The 26,190-nt window shown below is 51.0% G+C and overlaps 1 protein-coding gene across 1 annotated transcript in view; it reads right to left on the bottom strand.

Moving 5' to 3' along the window:
- Nucleotides 1-26,190, bottom strand: part of LOC141264608 (obscurin-like) — an 870,641-nt gene that overhangs the window by 780,875 nt on the left and 63,576 nt on the right. The window contains exons 12-21 of the mRNA XM_073676886.1: nt 26,016-26,175; nt 25,713-25,829; nt 25,367-25,531; nt 24,447-24,605; nt 23,853-24,030; nt 23,450-23,563; nt 22,966-23,133; nt 15,488-15,590; nt 15,278-15,407; nt 13,543-13,648 (exon numbers count right to left, since the gene is read on the bottom strand). Coding sequence (XP_073532987.1) covers nt 13,543-13,648; nt 15,278-15,407; nt 15,488-15,590; nt 22,966-23,133; nt 23,450-23,563; nt 23,853-24,030; nt 24,447-24,605; nt 25,367-25,531; nt 25,713-25,829; nt 26,016-26,175 — 1,400 coding nt within the window. The remainder of the gene's footprint in view (nt 1-13,542; nt 13,649-15,277; nt 15,408-15,487; nt 15,591-22,965; nt 23,134-23,449; nt 23,564-23,852; nt 24,031-24,446; nt 24,606-25,366; nt 25,532-25,712; nt 25,830-26,015; nt 26,176-26,190) is intronic.

Below are 26,190 nucleotides of genomic sequence, written 5' to 3'. Positions count from 1 at the left end.
ACATCACTGAGAATGCCGCCTATCCATCACCAGAGATCAGCGGTGACAACACTGAGAATGCCGCCTATCCATCACCAGAGATCAGCGGTGACATCACTGAGAATGCCACCTATCCATCACTAGAGATCAGCGGTGACATCACTGAGAATGCCGCCTATCCATCACCAGAGATCAGAGGTGACATCACTGAGAATGCCGCCTATCCATCACCAGAGATCAGCGGTGACATCACTGAGAATGCCTCCTATCCATCACCAGAGATCAGCGGTGACATCACTGAGAATGCCTCCTATCCATCACCAGAGATCAGAGGTGACATCACTGAGAATGCCACCTATCCATCACTAGAGATCAGCGGTGACATCACTGAGAATGCCGCCTATCCATCACCAGAGATCAGAGGTGACATCACTGAGAATGCCGCCTATCCATCAGTAGAGATCAGCAGTGACATCACTGAGAATGTCGCCTATCCATCACTAGAGATCAGCGGTGACATCACTGAGAATGCCACCTATCCATCACTAGAGATCAGCGGTGACATCACTGAGAATGCCTCCTATCCATCACCAGAGATCAGAGGTGACATCACTGAGAATGCCTCCTATCCATCACTAGAGATCAGCGGTGACATCACTGAGAATGCCGCCTATCCATCACCAGAGATCAGCGGTGACATCACTGAGAATGCCACCTATCCATCACTAGAGATCAGCGGTGACATCACTGAGAATGCCGCCTATCCATCACCAGAGATCAGAGGTGACATCACTGAGAATGCCACCTATCCATCACTAGAGATCAGCGGTGACATCACTGAGAATGCCGCCTATCCATCACCAGAGATCAGCGGTGACATCACTGAGAATGCCGCCTATCCATCAGTAGAGATCAGCGGTGACATCACTGAGAATGCCGCCTATCCATCAGTAGAGATCAGCGGTGACATCACTGAGAATGCCGCCTATCCATCAGTAGAGATCAGCGGTGACATCACTGAGAATGCCGCCTATCCATCACTAGAGATCAGCAGTGACATCACTGAGAATGTCGCCTATCCATCACCAGAGATCAGCGGTGACATCACTGAGAATGCCGCCTATCCATCAGTAGAGATCAGCGGTGACATCACTGAGAATGCCGCCTATCCATCAGTAGAGATCAGCGGTGACATCACTGAGAATGCCGCCTATCCATCAGTAGAGATCAGCGGTGACATCACTGAGAATGCCTCCTATCCGTCACCAGAGATCAGAGGTGACAACACTGAGAATGCCGCCTATCCATCACTAGAGATCAGCGGTGACATCACTGAGAATGCCTCCTATCCGTCACCAGAGATCAGCGGTGACATCACTGAGAATGCCACCTATCCATCACTAGAGATCAGCGGTGACATGACTGAGAATGCCGCCTATCCATCACCAGAGATCAGAGGTGACATCAGTGAGAATGCCTCCTATCCATCAGTAGAGATCAGCGGTGACATCACTGAGAATGCCTCCTATCCGTCACCAGAGATCAGAGGTGACAACACTGAGAATGCCGCCTATCCATCACTAGAGATCAGCGGTGACATCACTGAGAATGCCTCCTATCCGTCACCAGAGATCAGCGGTGACATCACTGAGAATGCCACCTATCCATCACTAGAGATCAGCGGTGACATGACTGAGAATGCCTCCTATCCATCACTAGAGATCAGCGGTGACATCACTGAGAATGCCTCCTATCCATCACCAGAGATCAGAGGTGACAACACTGAGAATGCCACCTATCCATCACTAGAGATCAGCGGTGACATGACTGAGAATGCCGCCTATCCATCACCAGAGATCAGCGGTGACATCACTGAGAATGCCTCCTATCCATCACCAGAGATCAGAGGTGACATCACTGAGAATGCCTCCTATCCATCACTAGAGATCAGCGGTGACATCACTGAGAATGCCGCCTATCCATCACCAGAGATCAGCGGTGACATCACTGAGAATACCGCCTATCCATCACCAGAGATCAGCGGTGACATCACTGAGAATGCCGCCTATCCATCACTAGAGATCAGCAGTGACATCACTGAGAATGCCGCCTATCCATCACTAGAGATCAGCGGTGACATCACTGAGAATGCCTCCTATCCATCACTAGAGATCAGCGGTGACATCACTGAGAATGCCGCCTATCCATCACCAGAGATCAGAGGTGACATCACTGAGAATGCCGCCTATCCATCACTAGAGATCAGAGGTGACATCACTGAGAATGCCTCCTATCCATCACTAGAGATCAGCGGTGACATCACTGAGAATGCCTCCTATCCATCACTAGAGATCAGCGGTGACATCACTGAGAATGCCGCCTATCCATCACCAGAGATCAGCGGTGACATCACTGAGAATGCCACCTATCCATCACTAGAGATCAGCGGTGACATCACTGAGAATGCCTCCTATCCATCACTAGAGATCAGCGGTGACATCACTGAGAATGCCGCCTATCCATCACCAGAGATCAGAGGTGACATCACTGAGAATGCCGCCTATCCATCACCAGAGATCAGCGGTGACATCACTGAGAATACCGCCTATCCATCACCAGAGATCAGCGGTGACATCACTGAGAATGCCGCCTATCCATCACCAGAGATCAGCGGTGACAACACTGAGAATGCCGCCTATCCATCACCAGAGATCAGCGGTGACATCACTGAGAATGCCGCCTATCCATCACTAGAGATCAGCGGTGACATCACTGAGAATGCCGCCTATCCATCACCAGAGATCAGCGGTGACATCACTGAGAATGCCGCCTATCCATCACCAGAGATCAGCGGTGACAACACTGAGAATGCCGCCTATCCATCACCAGAGATCAGCGGTGACATCACTGAGAATGCCACCTATCCATCACCAGAGATCAGCAGTGACATCACTGAGAATGCCTCCTATCCATCACTAGAGATCAGAGGTGACATCACTGAGAATGCCGCCTATCCATCACCAGAGATCAGAGGTGACATCACTGAGAATGCCACCTATCCATCACCAGAGATCAGCAGTGACATCACTGAGAATGCCTCCTATCCATCACTAGAGATCAGCGGTGACATCACTGAGAATGCCGCCTATCCATCACCAGAGATCAGAGGTGACATCACTGAGAATGCCGCCTATCCATCACCAGAGATCAGCGGTGACATCACTGAGAATGCCGCCTATCCATCACCAGAGATCAGCGGTGACAACACTGAGAATGCCGCCTATCCATCACCAGAGATCAGCGGTGACATCACTGAGAATGCCGCCTATCCATCACTAGAGATCAGCGGTGACATCACTGAGAATGCCGCCTATCCATCACCAGAGATCAGAGGTGACATCACTGAGAATGCCGCCTATCCATCACCAGAGATCAGCGGTGACATCACTGAGAATGCCGCCTATCCATCACCAGAGAACAGGGGTGACATCACTGAGAATGCCACCTATCCATCACCAGAGATCAGCAGTGACATCACTGAGAATGCCTCCTATCCATCACTAGAGATCAGCGGTGACATCACTGAGAATGCCGCCTATCCATCACCAGAGATCAGAGGTGACATCACTGAGAATGCCGCCTATCCATCACCAGAGATCAGCGGTGACATCACTGAGAATGCCGCCTATCCATCACCAGAGATCAGCGGTGACAACACTGAGAATGCCGCCTATCCATCACCAGAGATCAGCGGTGACATCACTGAGAATGCCGCCTATCCATCACTAGAGATCAGCGGTGACATCACTGAGAATGCCGCCTATCCATCACCAGAGATCAGAGGTGACATCACTGAGAATGCCGCCTATCCATCACCAGAGATCAGCGGTGACATCACTGAGAATGCCGCCTATCCATCACCAGAGATCAGCGGTGACATCACTGAGAATGCCTCCTATCCATCACCAGAGATCAGAGGTGACATCACTGAGAATGCCGCCTATCCATCACCAGAGATCAGCGGTGACATCACTGAGAATGCCTCCTATCCATCACTAGAGATCAGCAGTGACATCACTGAGAATGCCTCCTATCCATCACTAGAGATCAGCGGTGACATCACTGAGAATGCCGCCTATCCATCACCAGAGATCAGAGGTGACATCACTGAGAATGCCACCTATCCATCACCAGAGATCAGCAGTGACATCACTGAGAATGCCTCCTATCCATCACTAGAGATCAGCGGTGACATCACTGAGAATGCCGCCTATCCATCACCAGAGATCAGAGGTGACATCACTGAGAATGCCGCCTATCCATCACCAGAGATCAGCGGTGACATCACTGAGAATGCCGCCTATCCATCACCAGAGATCAGCGGTGACATCACTGAGAATACCGCCTATCCATCACCAGAGATCAGCGGTGACATCACTGAGAATGCCGCCTATCCATCACCAGAGATCAGCGGTGACATCACTGAGAATGCCGCCTATCCATCACCAGAGATCAGAGGTGACATCACTGAGAATGCCGCCTATCCATCACCAGAGATCAGCGGTGACATCACTGAGAATGCCTCCTATCCATCACCAGAGATCAGAGGTGACATCACTGAGAATGCCGCCTATCCATCACTAGAGATCAGCGGTGACATCACTGAGAATGCCGCCTATCCATCACTAGAGATCAGAGGTGACATCACTGAGAATGCCGCCTTTCCATCACTAGAGATCAGAGGTGACATCACTGAGAATGCCGCCTATCCATCACCAGAGATCAGCGGTGACATCACTGAGAATGCCGCCTATCCATCACCAGAGATCAGAGGTGACATCACTGAGAATGCCGCCTATCCATCACCAGAGAACAGGGGTGACATCACTGAGAATGCCGCCTATCCATCACCAGAGATCAGCGGTGACATCACTGAGAATGCCGCCTATCCATCACCAGAGATCAGCGGTGACATCACTGAGAATGCCGCCTATCCATCACCAGAGATCAGCGGTGACATCACTGAGAATGCCGCCTATCCATCACTAGAGATCAGCGGTGACATCACTGAGAATGCCGCCTATCCATCACTAGAGATCAGCAGTGACATCACTGAGAATGCCGCCTATCCATCACCAGAGATCAGAGGTGACATCACTGAGAATGCCACCTATCCATCACTAGAGATCAGCGGTGACATCACTGAGAATGCCGACTATCCATCACCAGAGATCAGCGGTGACATCACTGAGAATGCCTCCTATCCATCACCAGAGATCAGCGGTGACATCACTGAGAACGCCGCCTATCCATCACCAGAGATCAGCGGTGACATCACTGAGAATACCGCCTATCCATCACCAGAGATCAGCGGTGACATCACTGAGAATGCCTCCTATCCATCACCAGAGATCAGAGGTGACATCACTGAGAATGCCGCCTATCCATCACCAGAGATCAGCGGTGACATCACTGAGAATGCCTCCTATCCATCACTAGAGATCAGCGGTGACATCACTGAGAATGCCGCCTATCCATCACCAGAGATCAGCGGTGACATCACTGAGAATGCCGCCTATCCATCACCAGAGATCAGCGGTGACATCACTGAGAATGCCTCCTATCCATCACCAGAGATCAGCAGTGACATCACTGAGAATGCCGCCTATCCATCACCAGAGATCAGAGGTGACATCACTGAGAATGCCTCCTATCCATCACCAGAGATCAGCGGTGACATCACTGAGAATGCCTCCTATCCATCACCAGAGATCAGCGGTGACATCACTGAGAATGCCGCCTATCCATCACTAGAGATCCGTGGTGACATCACTGAGAATGCCTCCTATCCATCACCAGAGATCAGCGGTGACATCACTGAGAATGCCGCCTATCCATCACCAGAGATCAGAGGTGACATCACTGAGAATGCCGCCTATCCATCACTAGAGATCAGCGGTGACATCACTGAGAATGCCGCCTATCCATCACTAGAGATCAGAGGTGACATCACTGAGAATGCTGCCTATCCATCACTAGAGATCAGCGGTGACATCACTGAGAATGCCGCCTATCCATCACCAGAGATCAGCGGTGACATCACTGAGAATACCGCCTATCCATCACCAGAGATCAGCGGTGACATCACTGAGAATGCCGCCTATCCATCACCAGAGATCAGCGGTGACATCACTGAGAATGCCGCCTATCCATCACTAGAGATCAGCGGTGACATCACTGAGAATGCCGCCTATCCATCACTAGAGATCAGCAGTGACATCACTGAGAATGCCGCCTATCCATCACCAGAGATCAGAGGTGACATCACTGAGAATGCCACCTATCCATCACTAGAGATCAGCGGTGACATCACTGAGAATGCCGACTATCCATCACCAGAGATCAGCGGTGACATCACTGAGAATGCCTCCTATCCATCACCAGAGATCAGCGGTGACATCACTGAGAACGCCGCCTATCCATCACCAGAGATCAGCGGTGACATCACTGAGAATACCGCCTATCCATCACCAGAGATCAGCGGTGACATCACTGAGAATGCCTCCTATCCATCACCAGAGATCAGAGGTGACATCACTGAGAATGCCGCCTATCCATCACCAGAGATCAGCGGTGACATCACTGAGAATGCCTCCTATCCATCACTAGAGATCAGCGGTGACATCACTGAGAATGCCGCCTATCCATCACCAGAGATCAGCGGTGACATCACTGAGAATGCCGCCTATCCATCACCAGAGATCAGCGGTGACATCACTGAGAATGCCTCCTATCCATCACCAGAGATCAGCAGTGACATCACTGAGAATGCCGCCTATCCATCACCAGAGATCAGAGGTGACATCACTGAGAATGCCTCCTATCCATCACCAGAGATCAGCGGTGACATCACTGAGAATGCCTCCTATCCATCACCAGAGATCAGCGGTGACATCACTGAGAATGCCGCCTATCCATCACTAGAGATCCGCGGTGACATCACTGAGAATGCCTCCTATCCATCACCAGAGATCAGCGGTGACATCACTGAGAATGCCGCCTATCCATCACCAGAGATCAGAGGTGACATCACTGAGAATGCCGCCTATCCATCACTAGAGATCAGCGGTGACATCACTGAGAATGCCGCCTATCCATCACTAGAGATCAGAGGTGACATCACTGAGAATGCTGCCTATCCATCACTAGAGATCAGCGGTGACATCACTGAGAATGCCGCCTATCCATCACCAGAGATCAGCGGTGACATCACTGAGAATACCGCCTATCCATCACCAGAGATCAGCGGTGACATCACTGAGAATGCCGCCTATCCATCACCAGAGATCAGCGGTGACATCACTGAGAATACCGCCTATCCATCACTAGAGATCAGCGGTGACATCACTGAGAATACCGCCTATCCATCACTAGAGATCAGCGGTGACATCACTGAGAATGCCGCCTATCCATCACCAGAGATCAGCGGTGACATCACTGAGAATACCGCCTATCCATCACCAGAGATCAGCGGTGACATCACTGAGAATGCCGCCTATCCATCACTAGAGATCAGCGGTGACATCACTGAGAATGCCTCCTATCCATCACCAGAGATCAGCGGTGACATCACTGAGAATGCCGCCTATCCATCACCAGAGATCAGCGGTGACATCACTGAGAATGCCTCCTATCCATCACCAGAGATCAGCGGTGACATCACTGAGAATGCCTCCTATCCATCACCAGAGATCAGCGGTGACATCACTGAGAATGCCTCCTATCCATCACCAGAGATCAGCGGTGACATCACTGAGAATGCCGCCTATCCATCACCAGAGATCAGCGGTGACCTCACTGAGAATGCCGCCTATCCATCACCAGAGATCAGCGGTGACATCACTGAGAATGCCACCTATCCATCACTAGAGATCAGCGGTGACATCACTGAGAATGCCGCCTATCCATCACCAGAGATCAGCGGTGACCTCACTGAGAATGCCGCCTATCCATCACCAGAGATCAGCGGTGACATCACTGAGAATGCCTCCTATCCATCACTAGAGATCAGCGGTGACATCACTGAGAATGCCGCCTATCCATCACCAGAGATCAGCGGTGACATCACTGAGAATGCCGCCTATCCATCACCAGAGATCAGCGGTGACATCACTGAGAATACCGCCTATCCATCACCAGAGATCAGCGGTGACATCACTGAGAATGCCTCCTATCCATCACCAGAGATCAGAGGTGACATCACTGAGAATGCCGCCTATCCATCACCAGAGATCAGCGGTGACATCACTGAGAATGCCTCCTATCCATCACTAGAGATCAGCGGTGACATCACTGAGAATGCCGCCTATCCATCACCAGAGATCAGCGGTGACATCACTGAGAATGCCGCCTATCCATCACCAGAGATCAGCGGTGACATCACTGAGAATGCCTCCTATCCATCACCAGAGATCAGCAGTGACATCACTGAGAATGCCGCCTATCCATCACCAGAGATCAGAGGTGACATCACTGAGAATGCCTCCTATCCATCACCAGAGATCAGCGGTGACATCACTGAGAATGCCTCCTATCCATCACCAGAGATCAGCGGTGACATCACTGAGAATGCCGCCTATCCATCACTAGAGATCCGTGGTGACATCACTGAGAATGCCTCCTATCCATCACCAGAGATCAGCGGTGACATCACTGAGAATGCCGCCTATCCATCACCAGAGATCAGAGGTGACATCACTGAGAATGCCGCCTATCCATCACTAGAGATCAGCGGTGACATCACTGAGAATGCCGCCTATCCATCACTAGAGATCAGAGGTGACATCACTGAGAATGCTGCCTATCCATCACTAGAGATCAGCGGTGACATCACTGAGAATGCCGCCTATCCATCACCAGAGATCAGCGGTGACATCACTGAGAATACCGCCTATCCATCACCAGAGATCAGCGGTGACATCACTGAGAATGCCGCCTATCCATCACCAGAGATCAGCGGTGACATCACTGAGAATGCCGCCTATCCATCACTAGAGATCAGCGGTGACATCACTGAGAATGCCGCCTATCCATCACTAGAGATCAGCAGTGACATCACTGAGAATGCCGCCTATCCATCACCAGAGATCAGAGGTGACATCACTGAGAATGCCACCTATCCATCACTAGAGATCAGCGGTGACATCACTGAGAATGCCGACTATCCATCACCAGAGATCAGCGGTGACATCACTGAGAATGCCTCCTATCCATCACCAGAGATCAGCGGTGACATCACTGAGAACGCCGCCTATCCATCACCAGAGATCAGCGGTGACATCACTGAGAATACCGCCTATCCATCACCAGAGATCAGCGGTGACATCACTGAGAATGCCTCCTATCCATCACCAGAGATCAGAGGTGACATCACTGAGAATGCCGCCTATCCATCACCAGAGATCAGCGGTGACATCACTGAGAATGCCTCCTATCCATCACTAGAGATCAGCGGTGACATCACTGAGAATGCCGCCTATCCATCACCAGAGATCAGCGGTGACATCACTGAGAATGCCGCCTATCCATCACCAGAGATCAGCGGTGACATCACTGAGAATGCCTCCTATCCATCACCAGAGATCAGCAGTGACATCACTGAGAATGCCGCCTATCCATCACCAGAGATCAGAGGTGACATCACTGAGAATGCCTCCTATCCATCACCAGAGATCAGCGGTGACATCACTGAGAATGCCTCCTATCCATCACCAGAGATCAGCGGTGACATCACTGAGAATGCCGCCTATCCATCACTAGAGATCCGCGGTGACATCACTGAGAATGCCTCCTATCCATCACCAGAGATCAGCGGTGACATCACTGAGAATGCCGCCTATCCATCACCAGAGATCAGAGGTGACATCACTGAGAATGCCGCCTATCCATCACTAGAGATCAGCGGTGACATCACTGAGAATGCCGCCTATCCATCACTAGAGATCAGAGGTGACATCACTGAGAATGCTGCCTATCCATCACTAGAGATCAGCGGTGACATCACTGAGAATGCCGCCTATCCATCACCAGAGATCAGCGGTGACATCACTGAGAATACCGCCTATCCATCACCAGAGATCAGCGGTGACATCACTGAGAATGCCGCCTATCCATCACCAGAGATCAGCGGTGACATCACTGAGAATACCGCCTATCCATCACTAGAGATCAGCGGTGACATCACTGAGAATACCGCCTATCCATCACTAGAGATCAGCGGTGACATCACTGAGAATGCCGCCTATCCATCACCAGAGATCAGCGGTGACATCACTGAGAATACCGCCTATCCATCACCAGAGATCAGCGGTGACATCACTGAGAATGCCGCCTATCCATCACTAGAGATCAGCGGTGACATCACTGAGAATGCCTCCTATCCATCACCAGAGATCAGCGGTGACATCACTGAGAATGCCGCCTATCCATCACCAGAGATCAGCGGTGACATCACTGAGAATGCCTCCTATCCATCACCAGAGATCAGCGGTGACATCACTGAGAATGCCTCCTATCCATCACCAGAGATCAGCGGTGACATCACTGAGAATGCCTCCTATCCATCACCAGAGATCAGCGGTGACATCACTGAGAATGCCGCCTATCCATCACCAGAGATCAGCGGTGACCTCACTGAGAATGCCGCCTATCCATCACCAGAGATCAGCGGTGACATCACTGAGAATGCCACCTATCCATCACTAGAGATCAGCGGTGACATCACTGAGAATGCCGCCTATCCATCACCAGAGATCAGCGGTGACCTCACTGAGAATGCCGCCTATCCATCACCAGAGATCAGCGGTGACATCACTGAGAATGCCTCCTATCCATCACTAGAGATCAGCGGTGACATCACTGAGAATGCCGCCTATCCATCACCAGAGATCAGCGGTGACATCACTGAGAATGCCGCCTATCCATCACCAGAGATCAGCGGTGACATCACTGAGAATGCCGCCTATCCATCACTAGAGATCAGCGGTGACATCACTGAGAATGCCGCCTATCCATCACTAGAGATCAGAGGTGACATCACTGAGAATGCTGCCTATCCATCACTAGAGATCAGCGGTGACATCACTGAGAATGCCGCCTATCCATCACCAGAGATCAGAGGTGACATCACTGAGAATGCCACCTATCCATCACCAGAGATCAGCGGTGACATCACTGAGAATGCCGCCTATCCATCACTAGAGATCAGCGGTGACATCACTGAGAATGCCGCCTATCCATCACTAGAGATCAGCGGTGACATCACTGAGAATGCCACCTATCCATCACCAGAGATCAGAGGTGACATCACTGAGAATGCCGCCTATCCATCACCAGAGATCAGCGGTGACAACACTGAGAATGCCGCCTATCCATCACTAGAGATCAGCGGTGACATCACTGAGAATGCCGCCTATCCATCACCAGAGATCAGCGGTGACATCACTGAGAATGCCTCCTATCCATCACCAGAGATCAGAGGTGACATCACTGAGAATGCCTCCTATCCATCACTAGAGATCAGCGGTGACATCACTGAGAATGCCTCCTATCCATCACCAGAGATCAGCGGTGACATCACTGAGAATGCCTCCTATCCATCACCAGAGATCAGCGGTGACATCACTGAGAATGCCGCCTATCCATCACTAGAGATCAGCGGTGACATCACTGAGAATGCCACCTATCCATCACTAGAGATCAGCAGTGACATCACTGAGAATGCCGCCTATCCATCACCAGAGAACAGCGGTGACATCACTGAGAATGCCGCCTATCCATCACCAGAGATCAGCGGTGACATCACTGAGAATGCCGCCTATCCATCACTAGAGATCAGCGGTGACATCACTGAGAATGCCTCCTATCCATCACCAGAGATCAGCGGTGACATCACTGAGAATGCCTCCTATCCATCACCAGAGATCAGCGGTGACATCACTGAGAATGCCGCCTATCCATCACCAGAGATCAGCAGTGACATCACTGAGAATGCCTCCTATCCATCACCAGAGATCAGCGGTGACATCACTGAGAATGCCGCCTATCCATCACTAGAGATTGGAGGCATTCTCAATGATGTCATCGCTGATCTCACAGACATGGCACCTCCACACACTCATGTACTCTTTCTTGTACAGAAAATTTGTAAAATCCATAAAGACATCTCCGAGGGGACATATCACCCTCACAGAGAACACATGGGATTAATTATAACTGGGAAATGAGAAAGAGCGGATACTTCAACCTCCATTGAGGTAGGACCTCCCTCAATGGACAGGTAATTACCACAGGAAATCTAATGACAACAGCCCTAGAATTCGTATACTCAGAGGCAAAGTAGTATAGGGACTTCCTGTGGTCAAAGGAATTATCTCAGACTTCTGGAGCCAGAGGTCAGTGATGAATATTGGGGTTTGCATCGATCCAATATTTATGGGAGAAATATTTTCGGTGTCATAGTGAAGGGACGAACATAATGCATTCACTCACATCATAACATCATTGAAACGCCTCCAACTTAATATCGGAACAATGGATGATGCTATCCATGCCATGTTTCATCTCTATAAAAAGGTAAAGCCACGATATGAAACAAAACGATATCTACCACCTGGGACCTCCAGGGGTGAATATATCCTGTAAGTTGGGAATCTCATAAACTTCTAAAAGACCTAGCACATCCCACAATCCGCCCCATATGAGCTCATCAAGGCGAGATATGTGGGCGTAACCTTGATTTAATAAAATATACAGTTTGGGTTTTGGTCATTTGTCAGTCCTGGACGGTACAGCTTGCTGTGGTTCTGTCAGTCTTCCTAAAAATATGTACCTTCCTCCGCTAAGCTCTGAGACATTTCTGTGTAATCAGATTTAGTACTTTTTCTTTTGTTATCCCTTTTATTCCATGTAACTGTACATACTGTATTGTTTTGTTCCCATTTTGTATCATCGCTCTATATTTTTATGAACACTGCCTATCTTTCCGGATTAAATATATACAATTTAATAGATGTTCCTCTTGTTCTGTTATAAGCACCCCTGAAGCCATATGCTATCTGTAATGGGCGTCCATTTGGCCCATATAAACGATTGCTGGTGGCAGCTAGTAGTTCCTCTTGTTGTAGTGTAGTTGGCAGTGACCGTACCGGGGTATATATATATTCCATGCGTTGGTATCAGAGGTGTATATACTATACGCTCACTGTGAGTTTCCTAATAACTGGCCTAGTGGTGGAAGAATCCGCGGCCTCGTCCACCACTCATCAGTCAATTATGTAATTGTCCTGGGGCGATGGAGTCTCGCCCCCTGACACTATCATAAACAGTTTTTCAAGCAGGAGTTCACATTAAACATTTGACTCATGTAATTGCCTCCCTATATGCAGCAGACCCCCAGGTCACATGACGGTATAATACCATCACACTCGGATTAAAGGACGGTATAATCACATAATCATTACCCTAGGTCATCAGTGATAAGCAGCATTTGGAGCAGCGTCTTACCTTCGATGGTGATGGTCTGGTCACCTCTCCTTTCCTGCGCCATCATTGCGGCGGTCTGTACATTGAGCTCCGCTCCACTCCGTGCAGACCCCAGTCTATTCACCATCTGCGTGGGAGCAGAAATCACACGGGATCAAAAGAGCCCCCTTTGTGCTGGTGGAAACAGTCAGCACTGTACAGAACTACTTATCTGGGCAACACATGCCACTATTTATCTGGGCACCATACGGCACTATTTACTTGGGCAACATATGGCACTCTTTATCTGGTCACCATAAAGCACTATTTATCTTGTCACCATATGGCACTATTTATCTGCCCATCGTACGGCACTATGTATCTGGCCACCAAATGGCACTCTAAGCAACACACGGCACTATTTATCTGGGCAGTACATAGCCGTATTTATCTGGCCACCATACGACATTATTTATCTGGTCACCATATGACACTATTTATCTGGGCAATACATGGCCGTATTTATCTGGGCAGTACATGGGCATATTTATCTGGTCACCATATGGCACTATTTATCTAAGCAGTACACAACACTATTTATCTGGCCACCTTATGACACTATTTATCTGGCCACCTTATGACACTATTTCTCTGGCCACCTTATGACACTATTTCTCTGGCCACCTTATGACACTATTTCTCTGGCCACCCTATGACACTATTTATCTGGCCACCATATGACACTATTTATCTGGCCACCATATGACACTATTTATCTGGCCACCTTATGACACTATTTATCTGGCCACCATATGACACTATTTATCTGGCCACCATATGACACTATTTATCTGGCCACCTTATGACACTATTTCTCTGGCCACCCTATGACACTATTTCTCTGGCCACCCTATGACACTATTTCTCTGGCCACCCTATGACACTATTTATCTGGCCACCATATGACACTATTTATCTGGCCACCATATGACACTATTTATCTGGCCACCTTATGACACTATTTATCTGGCCACCATATGACACTATTTATCTGGCCACCATATGACACTATTTATCTGGCCACCTTATGACACTATTTCTCTGGCCACCCTATGACACTATTTCTCTGGCCACCCTATGACACTATTTCTCTGGCCACCCTATGTTACTATTTCTCTGGCCACCCTATGACACTATTTCTCTGGTTACCATACGGCACAATTTATCTGGTCACATGCGGCACTATATATCTGGTCACATACGGCACTACTTATCTGGTCACATGCGGCACTATATATCTGGTCACATACGGCACTACTTATCTGGGCAATACACGGCACTATTTATCTGGTCACATACGGCACTATATATCTGGTCACATACGGCACTATATATCTGGTCACATACGGCACTATTTATCTGGTCACATACGGCACTATATATCTGGGCACCATACGCAACTACTTATCTGGGCAATACACGGCACTATTTATCTGGTCACATACGGCACTATATATCTGGTCACATACGGCACTATATATCTGGTCACATACGGCACTATTTATCTGGTCACATACGGCACTATATATCTGGTCACCATACAGCATGATGTAGGGTATGTGTGACAGTATGGTGGTATACCCGTATACACACAGTTATTAATAGTGCAGGGCGTGTGCTGACGCCTGTGCGACCCCCTCAGAAGCCGGGGAGGCAGTGATACCATGTACTTGGCGTCACGCTCCATCAGTGTGCCGCGTATACTGACGGCACGCACCTCACACTCGTAGCGTCCGGCGTCTTCTTTAGTCGCGCTCTTTACCACCAGGATCAGAGTCCCGCTCCTCGGCTCGGCGAACGTCTGGTGTTTGCTGGAATCTGACAGCAGATGTCCGTCTCGGTACCACCTGCAAACAGCGCCACCATCAGCCTTCTCTCCTGTATTACAATGTTCTATGGTATAATGATGATGGTGGTGGTCACTCACCGGATTTGTGGGTATGGCGCCCCCTCAATAACACAAGAGAACTGCACATCTTCTCCCTCCACAAAGTAAACGTTCCGCATCTTATTGATGAATCTTGGCGGAACTGACGACAGAGACACGAATCAATCTGACTGCATGATACGAGGCCTGAAATACTCTATGACCCTCTACTAAAATACTCTGTGCTGCTGGGGAGAATCCTATAACCTTAGGTGAGAACCTACATTGTCTCCTGTGTGCACTGTACCAGGGGAGAACTAGAGAAGAAGCCGCTGCTGCTCCACAGCACAAAATCATGTACATGGCAGTGTTCACACCAAAAGGTAATGTGTCCTGACGGGAAACGGTCACTTATACTCCAGTCACAACCACAGCTGCACCCACAAATACACTACTTTCCTGGTAGCTCTCAGGTTAGAGGATTTCACTGCCAAGAATAATACAACTCTCAATATGCAGCAGGGTGGGAAGATAGCAAGAGCAGAATAGTGACCGCAGCTCTGGATGTGACTGGAGGATAAGACATGATGTCACAGCAGAATAGTGACCGCAGCTCTGGAGGTGACTGGAGGATGAGACACGATGTAACAGCAGAATAGTGACTGCAGCTCTGGAGGTGACTGGAGGATAAGACATGATGTAACAGCAGAATAGTGACTGCAGCTCTGGAGGTGACTGGAGGATAAGACACGATGTAACAGCAGAATAGTGACCGCAGCTCTGGAGGTGACTGGAGGATAAGACACGATGTAACAGCAGAATAGTGACCGCAGCTCTGGAGGTGACTGGAGGATAAGACACGATGTAACAGCAGAATAGTGACCGCAGCTCTGGAGGTGACTGGAGGATAAGACATGATGTAACAGCAGAATAGTGACCGCAGCTCTGGAGGTGACTGGAGGATAAGACATGATGTAACAGCAGAATAGTGACCGCAGCTCTGGAGGTGACTGGAGGATAAGACATGATGTAACAGCAGAATAGTGACCGCAGCTCTGGAGGTGACTGGAGGATAAGACATGATGTAACAGCAGAATAGTGACCGCAGCTCTGGAGGTGACTGGAGGATAAGACATGATGTAACAGCAGAATAGTGACCGCAGCTCTGGAGGTGACTGGAGGATAAGACATGATGTAACAGCAGAATAGTGACAGCAGCTCTGGAGGTGACTGGAGGATAAGACATGATGTAACAGCAGAATAGTGACCGCAGCTCTGGAGGTGACTGGAGGATAAGACATGATGTAACAGCAGAATAGTGACCGCAGCTCTGGAGGTGACTGGAGGATGAGACACGATGTAACAGCAGAATAGTGACTGCAGCTCTGGAGGTGACTGGAGGATAAGACATGATGTAACAGCAGAATAGTGACTGCAGCTCTGGAGGTGACTGGAGGATAAGACACGATGTAACAGCAGAATAGTGACCGCAGCTCTGGAGGTGACTGGAGGATAAGACACGATGTAACAGCAGAATAGTGACCGCAGCTCTGGAGGTGACTGGAGGATAAGACACGATGTAACAGCAGAATAGTGACCGCAGCTCTGGAGGTGACTGGAGGATAAGACATGATGTAACAGCAGAATAGTGACCGCAGCTCTGGAGGTGACTGGAGGATAAGACATGATGTAACAGCAGAATAGTGACCGCAGCTCTGGAGGTGACTGGAGGATAAGACATGATGTAACAGCAGAATAGTGACCGCAGCTCTGGAGGTGACTGGAGGATAAGACATGATGTAACAGCAGAATAGTGACCGCAGCTCTGGAGGTGACTGGAGGATAAGACATGATGTAACAGCAGAATAGTGACCGCAGCTCTGGAGGTGACTGGAGGATAAGACATGATGTAACAGCAGAATAGTGACAGCAGCTCTGGAGGTGACTGGAGGATAAGACATGATGTAACAGCAGAATAGTGACCGCAGCTCTGGAGGTGACTGGAGGATAAGACATGATGTAACAGCAGAATAGTGACCGCAGCTCTGGAGGTGACTGGAGGATAAGACATGATGTAACAGCAGAATAGTGACCGCAGCTCTGGTGGTGACTGGAGGATAAGACATGTAACAGCAGAATAGTGACTGCAGCTCTGGAGGTGACTGGAGGATAAGACACAATGTAACAGCAGAATAGTGACTGCAGCTCTGGAGGTGACTGGAGGATAAGACATGATGTAACAGCAGAATAGTGACTGCTGCTCTGGAGGTGACTGGAGGATAAGACACGATGTAACAGCAGAATAGTGACTGCAGCTCTGGAAGTGACTGGAGGATGTAACAGCAGAATAGTGACTGCAGCTCTGGAAGTGACTGGAGGATGTAACAGCAGAATAGTGACTGCAGCTGTGGATATGAGTAGAGTATATGGCCGCTTTTGCTATGGGAGGGGGGTGAGCATCTCTCCTGAGGCAACAGTCAAGACGTCTCTCGGGGGCAGCCTTTTGACGTGAGGGCACAATACGGAGAGGGGACAGCATGAGAGTACATTACAAAGAGGGGACAGAGTGAGGACACTGTAGGAGAGGGGACAGTGTGAGGACACTGTAAGAGAGGGGACAGTGTGAGGACACTGTAGGAGAGGGGACAGTGTGAGGACACTGTAGGAGAGGGGACAGAGTGAGGACACTGTAGGAGAGGGGACAGTGTGAGGACACTGTAGGAGAGGGGACAGAGTGAGGACACTGTAGGAGAGGGGACAGTGTGAGGACACTGTAGGAGAGGGGACAGAGTGAGGACACTGTAGGAGAGGGGACAGAGTGAGGGCACAGAATGAAGAGGGGACAGTGTGAGGACACTGTAGGAGAGGGGACAGAGTGAGGGCACAGAATGAAGAGGGGACAGTGTGAGGACACTGTAGGAGAGGGGACAGAGTGAGGACACTGTAGGAGAGGGGACAGTGTGAGGACACGGTAGGAGAGGGGACAGTGTGAGGACACGGTAGGAGAGGGGACAGTGTGAGGACACTGTAGGAGAGGAGACAGAGTGAGGACACTGTAGGAGAGGGGACAGTGTGAGGACACTGTAGGAGAGGGGACAGTGTGAGGACACTGTAGGAGAGGGGACAGTGTGAGGACACTGTAGGAGAGGGGACAGTGTGAGGACACTGTAGGAGAGGGGACAGAGTGAGGACACTGTAGGAGAGGGGACAGTGTGAGGACACTGTAGGAGAGGGGACAGAGTGAGGACACTGTAGGAGAGGGGACAGAGTGAGGACACTGTAGGAGAGGGGACAGAGTGAGGGCACAGAATGAAGAGGGGACAGTGTGAGGACACTGTAGGAGAGGGGACAGAGTGAGGACACTGTAGGAGAGGGGACAGTGTGAGGACACGGTAGGAGAGGGGACAGTGTGAGGACACTGTAGGAGAGGGGACAGAGTGAGGACACTGTAGGAGAGGGGACAGTGTGAGGACACTGTAGGAGAGGGGACAGTGTGAGGACACTGTAGGAGAGGGGACAGTGTGAGGACACTGTAGGAGAGGGGACAGAGTGAGGACACTGTAGGAGAGGGGACAGAGTGAGGACACTGTAGGAGAGGGGACAGAGTGAGGACACTGTAGGAGAGGGGACAGTGTGAGGACACTGTAGGAGAGGGGACAGTGTGAGGACACTGTAGGAGAGGGGACAGAGTGAGGACACTGTAGGAGAGGGGACAGAGTGAGGACACTGTAGGAGAGGGGACAGTGTGAGGACACTGTAGGAGAGGGGACAGTGTGAGGACACTGTAGGAGAGGGGACAGAGTGAGGACACTGTAGGAGAGGGGACAGAGTGAGGACACTGTAGGAGAGGGGACAGTGTGAGGACACTGTAGGAGAGGGGACAGAGTGAGGACACTGTAGGAGAGGGGACAGTGTGAGGACACTGTAGGAGAGGGGACAGAGTGAGGACACTGTAGGAGAGGGGACAGAGTGAGGACACTGTAGGAGAGGGGACAGAGTGAGGGCACAGAATGAAGAGGGGACAGTGTGAGGACACTGTAGGAGAGGGGACAGAGTGAGGACACTGTAGGAGAGGGGACAGTGTGAGGACACGGTAGGAGAGGGGACAGTGTGAGGACACTGTAGGAGAGGGGACAGAGTGAGGACACTGTAGGAGAGGGGACAGTGTGAGGACACTGTAGGAGAGGGGACAGAGTGAGGACACTGTAGGAGAGGGGACAGTGTGAGGACACTGTAGGAGAGGGGACAGTGTGAGGACACTGTAGGAGAGGGGACAGAGTGAGGACACTGTAGGAGAGGGGACAGAGTGAGGACACTGTAGGAGAGGGGACAGAGTGAGGACACTGTAGGAGAGGGGACAGTGTGAGGACACTGTAGGAGAGGGGACAGAGTGAGGACACTGTAGGAGAGGGGACAGTGTGAGGACACTGTAGGAGAGGGGACAGAGTGAGGACACTGTAGGAGAGGGGACAGTGTGAGGACACTGTAGGAGAGGGGACAGTGTGAGGACACTGTAGGAGAGGGGACAGTGTGAGGACACTGTAGGAGAGGGGACAGTGTGAGGACACTGTAGGAGAGGGGACAGTGTGAGGACACTGTAGGAGAGGGGACAGTGTGAGGACACTGTAGGAGAGGGGACAGAGTGAGGACACTGTAGGAGAGGGGACAGAGTGAGGACACTGTAGGAGAGGGGACAGAGTGAGGACACTGTAGGAGAGGGGACAGAGTGAGGACACTGTAGGAGAGGGGACAGTGTGAGGACACTGTAGGAGAGGGGACAGTGTGAGGACACTGTAGGAGAGGGGACAGAGTGAGGACACTGTAGGAGAGGGGACAGTGTGAGGACACTGTAGGAGAGGGGACAGAGTGAGGACACTGTAGGAGAGGGGACAGAGTGAGGACACTGTAGGAGAGGGGACAGTGTGAGGACACTGTAGGAGAGGGGACAGTGTGAGGACACTGTAGGAGAGGGGACAGAGTGAGGACACTGTAGGAGAGGGGACAGTGTGAGGACACTGTAGGAGAGGGGACAGTGTGAGGACACTGTAGGAGAGGGGACAGAGTGAGGACACTGTAGGAGAGGGGACAGAGTGAGGACACTGTAGGAGAGGGGACAGAGTGAGGACACTGTAGGAGAGGGGACAGTGTGAGGACACTGTAGGAGAGGGGACAGAGTGAGGACACTGTAGGAGAGGGGACAGAGTGAGGACACTGTAGGAGAGGGGACAGTGTGAGGACACTGTAGGAGAGGGGACAGAGTGAGGACACTGTAGGAGAGGGGACAGTGTGAGGACACTGTAGGAGAGGGGACAGTGTGAGGACACTGTAGGAGAGGGGACAGTGTGAGGACACTGTAGAAGAGGGGACAGTGTGAGGACACTGTAGGAGAGGGGACAGTGTGAGGACACTGTAGAAGAGGGGACAGTGTGAGGACACTGTAGGAGAGGGGACAGTGTGAGGACACTGTAGGAGAGGGGACAGTGTGAGGACACTGTAGGAGAGGGGACAGTGTGAGGACACTGTAGGAGAGGGGACAGTGTGAGGACACTGTAGGAGAGGGGACAGTGTGAGGACACTGTAGGAGAGGGGACAGTGTGAGGACACTGTAGGAGAGGGGACAGTGTGAGGACACTGTAGGAGAGGGGACAGTGTGAGGACACTGTAGGAGAGGGGACAGTGTGAGGACACTGTAGGAGAGGGGACAGTGTGAGGACACTGTAGGAGAGGGGACAGTGTGAGGACACTGTAGGAGAGGGGACAGTGTGAGGACACTGTAGGAGAGGGGACAGTGTGAGGACACTGTAGGAGAGGGGACAGAGTGAGGACACTGTAGGAGAGGGGACAGAGTGAGGACACTGTAGGAGAGGGGACAGAGTGAGGACACTGTAGGAGAGGGGACAGTGTGAGGACACTGTAGGAGAGGGGACAGAGTGAGGACACTGTAGGAGAGGGGACAGAGTGAGGACACTGTAGGAGAGGGGACAGAGTGAGGACACTGTAGGAGAGGGGACAGTGTGAGGACACTGTAGGAGAGGGGACAGAGTGAGGACACTGTAGGAGAGGGGACAGAGTGAGGACACTGTAGGAGAGGGGACAGAGTGAGGACACTGTAGGAGAGGGGACAGTGTGAGGACACTGTAGGAGAGGGGACAGTGTGAGGACACTGTAAGAGAGGGGACAGTGTGAGGACACTGTAGGAGAGGGGACAGTGTGAGGACACTGTAGGAGAGGCGACAGAGTGAGGACACTGTAAGAGAGGGGACAGTGTGAGGACACTGTAGGAGAGGGGACAGTGTGAGGACACTGTAGGAGAGGGGACAGTGTGAGGACACTGTAGGAGAGGGGACAGTGTGAGGACACTGTAGGAGAGGGGACAGAGTGAGGACACTGTAGGAGAGGGGACAGTGTGAGGACACTGTAGGAGAGGGGACAGTGTGAGGACACTGTAAGAGAGGGGACAGTGTGAGGACACTGTAGGAGAGGGGACAGAGTGAGGACACTGTAGGAGAGGGGACAGTGTGAGGACACTGTAGGAGAGGGGACAGTGTGAGGACACTGTAGGAGAGGGGACAGAGTGAGGACACTGTAGGAGAGGGGACAGAGTGAGGACACTGTAGGAGAGGGGACAGAGTGAGGACACTGTAGGAGAGGGGACAGTGTGAGGACACTGTAGGAGAGGGGACAGAGTGAGGACACTGTAGGAGAGGGGACAGAGTGAGGACACTGTAAGAGAGGGGACAGTGTGAGGACACTGTAGGAGAGGGGACAGTGTGAGGACACTGTAGGAGAGGGGACAGAGTGAGGACACTGTAGGAGAGGGGACAGAGTTAGGACACTGTAAGAGAGGGGACAGTGTGAGGACACTGTAGGAGAGGGGACAGTGTGAGGACACTGTAGGAGAGGGGACAGTGTGAGGACACTGTAGGAGAGGGGACAGTGTGAGGACACTGTAGGAGAGGGGACAGTGTGAGGACACTGTAGGAGAGGGGACAGTGTGAGGAGATTGTATGCAGAGGGGTTAATGTAAGGGGGGAACTGAAATTGGGACTAGTGAGGAGGAGAAACCATGGACCGGGGACAGCATGAAGTGGGGATGTCTGGTGCTATATTTATGTATTGATGGTGATTCTGGTGCTATATTCTTGTACTTATTATGGTTCTTCTGCTGTCTTGAGTTTTGATGATGTACTGATAGTGGTTGTGGTGTTGTGCTGTGTTTCTGTAATGATGGTGGTTCTGATGCTATATTCATGTACTGATGGTTGCTCCAGTGCCATTTTCGTGTACTGATAAAATATAATTTAGCAGCAAAATACTGACTGCAGCTATAGCTGTGATTGGAGAATATACATAATATAACAGCAGAATACTAACTGCAGCTCTGGATGTGACTGGAGTATAGCATGTATAGTGATGTGTGGAGTACAGTGTATTTCCATACTTCCTTCTTACAAATATTAACCCCCTGGTGACTATGGGGCAGGTTTGGGATGTGAGAACATTCCATCAATACACCAGAGACACCATGTGATAGTTACCTTGGACCAGGATCTTGCCCAGTGTGCTGGCAGTACCCGCTGGGCTGCAGGCAAAGCACATATACTGGCCAGAGTCCGAGCCCGTCATGTTGTCCAAGATGAGGGTGCAGGAACCATCTGGATCCTCAATGATGATGTGATGTGGATCCACCTCCACCGAGCGGCCATCTGAGGGGGCACAGAAATGGTTACCACCACCATCGTTCTCACCACCACATGCAGGACAAAGGGGGCAGTGTGATGTATGGCACGGCACAAGGGACTTATCCATCAGTGGCTGTCCTGTGTTACCACCATAGACAGAGATGTAAGGGTTAAATAGTGAACATAGTGACTATAACCACCATCGTGAGCCCCTGCCTGTCCTGACTACAAGTCCCAGAATGGAGGAGGAAGTGCCATCAGGGAATGGGTGGGGGCCAGGGGTTATATCGGGGTCCTCTCCATGCTGCACTCCATCGTTCTGGTGAATGGGGGTCATTACCTTTGTACCAGGTGATAGTGGGTTTCGGGGTCCCGGTGACGCGGCATGCCAGCTTGACAGTTTCTCCGAGCTCAGCCGTGCAGTCTCCCAGCACCTCGATGAAATGCGGGGGGTCTGCAACACAAGACACTCAAGGTCAAAGGGCACATTTGTGATTGCAGCTTTGGTTGTGACTGGAGTCAATGTTCTACAGGAGGGTGGAGCTATGACCCCATTTATACCATCCTGAACAGACTGCAGGGGGGTGTTGGGGTGGTATTTAGGAGAGACCAATGTATGGTGTCCGAGAAGGGACGCCCCGGACAGGTGAATGTTTCATGTCTCCGACCACTGGGGGTGCCCTCCCCATCATCCTTTCTCCCTGACCTTGGATGATGGGTGTTATACTGCGCCCGATGCTTACTCCACTGCGGCAGGCTGAAGCGCTGCTGGATGCCGCTGATCTCCTTCACCCAGGAGTTCTTGATGATCAGGGTCCGCGCCTGCAGCAGGTATTTGCGCACTGAGTCCTCGCGCTCATGCCAGATCTCGAAGGCACGATCGTCGCCCTCCACCAGATCGTTCACGTCAATGTTTGTCAGCTAAGGAAACAGAAAGAAAGTATGTGAACCCCTGGTACTGAAGAGCATGTACAGCGTGCCTTGCACCTCCAGAGCTGCGCTCATATTTCTACTGAAATCAGTCAACACCAGGAGCCGCCTGAGCGCCGGGTAGTAAAGATAAAAGGGCCCCTATTATTAGAAGCTGGGAGCCTCACAGACACACCTCACCAGGCCCCCACTGACCATGGGCTCTCAGACACTGGTGAAATGCATTGTGGGAGACGTTGTGTACATCAGACCCGCAGAGCATGCTCCAAGGAGACGTGCGGACCAGAAAGCAGAAACTGTGAGCGCAGCTCTGGAGGTGAATGGAGTACTAGACTTGATATTATTGTACAGCTCTCCCCTCTCTGGAGAGTATATTGGGGGCAGCGCCTCCTCCCCGATGAACGCACCTTCATCATGTTTTTGAAGACGTAGCTGTAGGTGTCAGTCCGGGGGTCTCTCTTGGGTTTACAGATGATGACATAGTTCTTGAACAGGAAGACGTGGCGGTTGTGTCCCTTCCAGGCCATTCGGGCACCAGGAGCTCCTTCCCAAACAATGAAGTGGCCCTAAAACAGAGAACAAAGTTGATGATGCAAAGCTTCACTCCAGAAAACAGTGAGCACCAGGGGGCGACCTCGCTGACAGAGGCCTCAGTCATGTGATCTCTGAGGCTCAGCACGGAAGCGTCAGTCATGTGATCTCTGTGGCTCAGCACGGAAGCGTCAGTCATGTGATCTCTGTGGCTCAGCACGGAAGCGTCAGTCATGTGATCTCTGTGGCTCAGCACGGAAGCGTCAGTCATGTTATCTCTGTGGCTCAGCACGGAAGCGTCAGTCATGTGATCTCTGTGGCTCAGCACGGAAGCGTCAGTCATGTGATCTCTGAGGCTCAGCACGGAAGCGTCAGTCATGTTATCTCTGTGGCTCAGCACGGAGGTGTCAGTCATGTGATCTCTGTGGCTCAGCATGGAGGCGTCGTCAGTCATGTGATCTCTGTGGCTCAGCACGGAGGCGTCAGTCATGTGATCTCTGTGGCTCAGCACGGAGGTGTCAGTCATGTGATCTCTGACTAAGCACGGAGGCGTCAGTCATGTGATCTCTACTGCTCAGCAAGGAGATGTTAGTCAGGTGACCTCTGTGGCTCAGCATGGAGGCGTCAGTCAAGTGATCTCTGTGGCTCAGCACGGAGGCGTCAGTCAAGTGATCTCTGTGGCTCAGCACGGAGATGTCAGTCATGTGATCTCTATGGCTCAGCAAGGAGATGTCAGACATGTGATCTCTGCGGATCAGCATGGAGACGTCACTTATGTGATTGAGGATGTACTTACTTGTCTTATAGGTTCGCCGAGCGCCTCCAGAGTTCCGGGGTAATTCTCTATCAGTGAGACATGCAGGAAGTTCTCCGCCCTCCGCGTGAGAGCTGACACGATGGCATAGGCCTGCTCCAAAAGCGAGCAGTTCTTACCGTTCCGGGCCTTGTTCCGGATCATTTCCTGCAGGATTAAAAATATTTCCATAATATTTACATCTAGAGAATGTTTGGTATAATAAGGATAAAAACCCAGGGGAGGCTGATGCGCCCATAGCGGTTCCCTGACCTGCTTCCCTGGCTTATCTTATCACGAGGCTGCAGGCAAAATGCTTTACCTTGTCTTATCAGTGGCGCCTTCTTACCTTCAGAATGACCTGGTAGTGCTGAATCCTAGTTATTGGGCGCTCCAGGTAATGTTGGAGAGGAGGTGGCGGGGGACCGGAGGGGTCAGGCAGCGCAAGAGTGTCCTCCATGTATTGCTAGAAATAATCACAGATGAGTGCACGTCATATCTTGCACCTCAATGACATCAGTATAGTGTATTTGGCAGGTATACAGCTAATCTCATATATTCAGTGTCGGCATGTGTCTTGGTGCACAGGGCCCTGCTGTACTCTCTGGTACACAGATAAATGAAGATAGACAGACAGACAGACAGTCCTCACTTTGTAGAACTCCTGGATTGCATCGTTGACCACCACGGATTCTGCCTGCACACGACCCACCAGGTACATGATGTACTTGTTGAAATCGTCCTCGTTCCGGATGAAGCACATGGCGATATCGTCATCTGTGTCACTTTTCTTCAGTTCTTGGAAGAACTTTCTGTGGAGAAGGCGG

This window comes from Phyllobates terribilis, unplaced genomic scaffold, assembly GCF_046119375.1.
Source record: "Phyllobates terribilis strain yellow unplaced genomic scaffold, ASM4611937v1 Scaffold_4__5_contigs__length_816908805, whole genome shotgun sequence".
NCBI classification, from domain to species: Eukaryota; Metazoa; Chordata; class Amphibia; order Anura; family Dendrobatidae; genus Phyllobates; species Phyllobates terribilis.
This window is presented reverse-complemented; position numbering and strand designations above follow the sequence as displayed.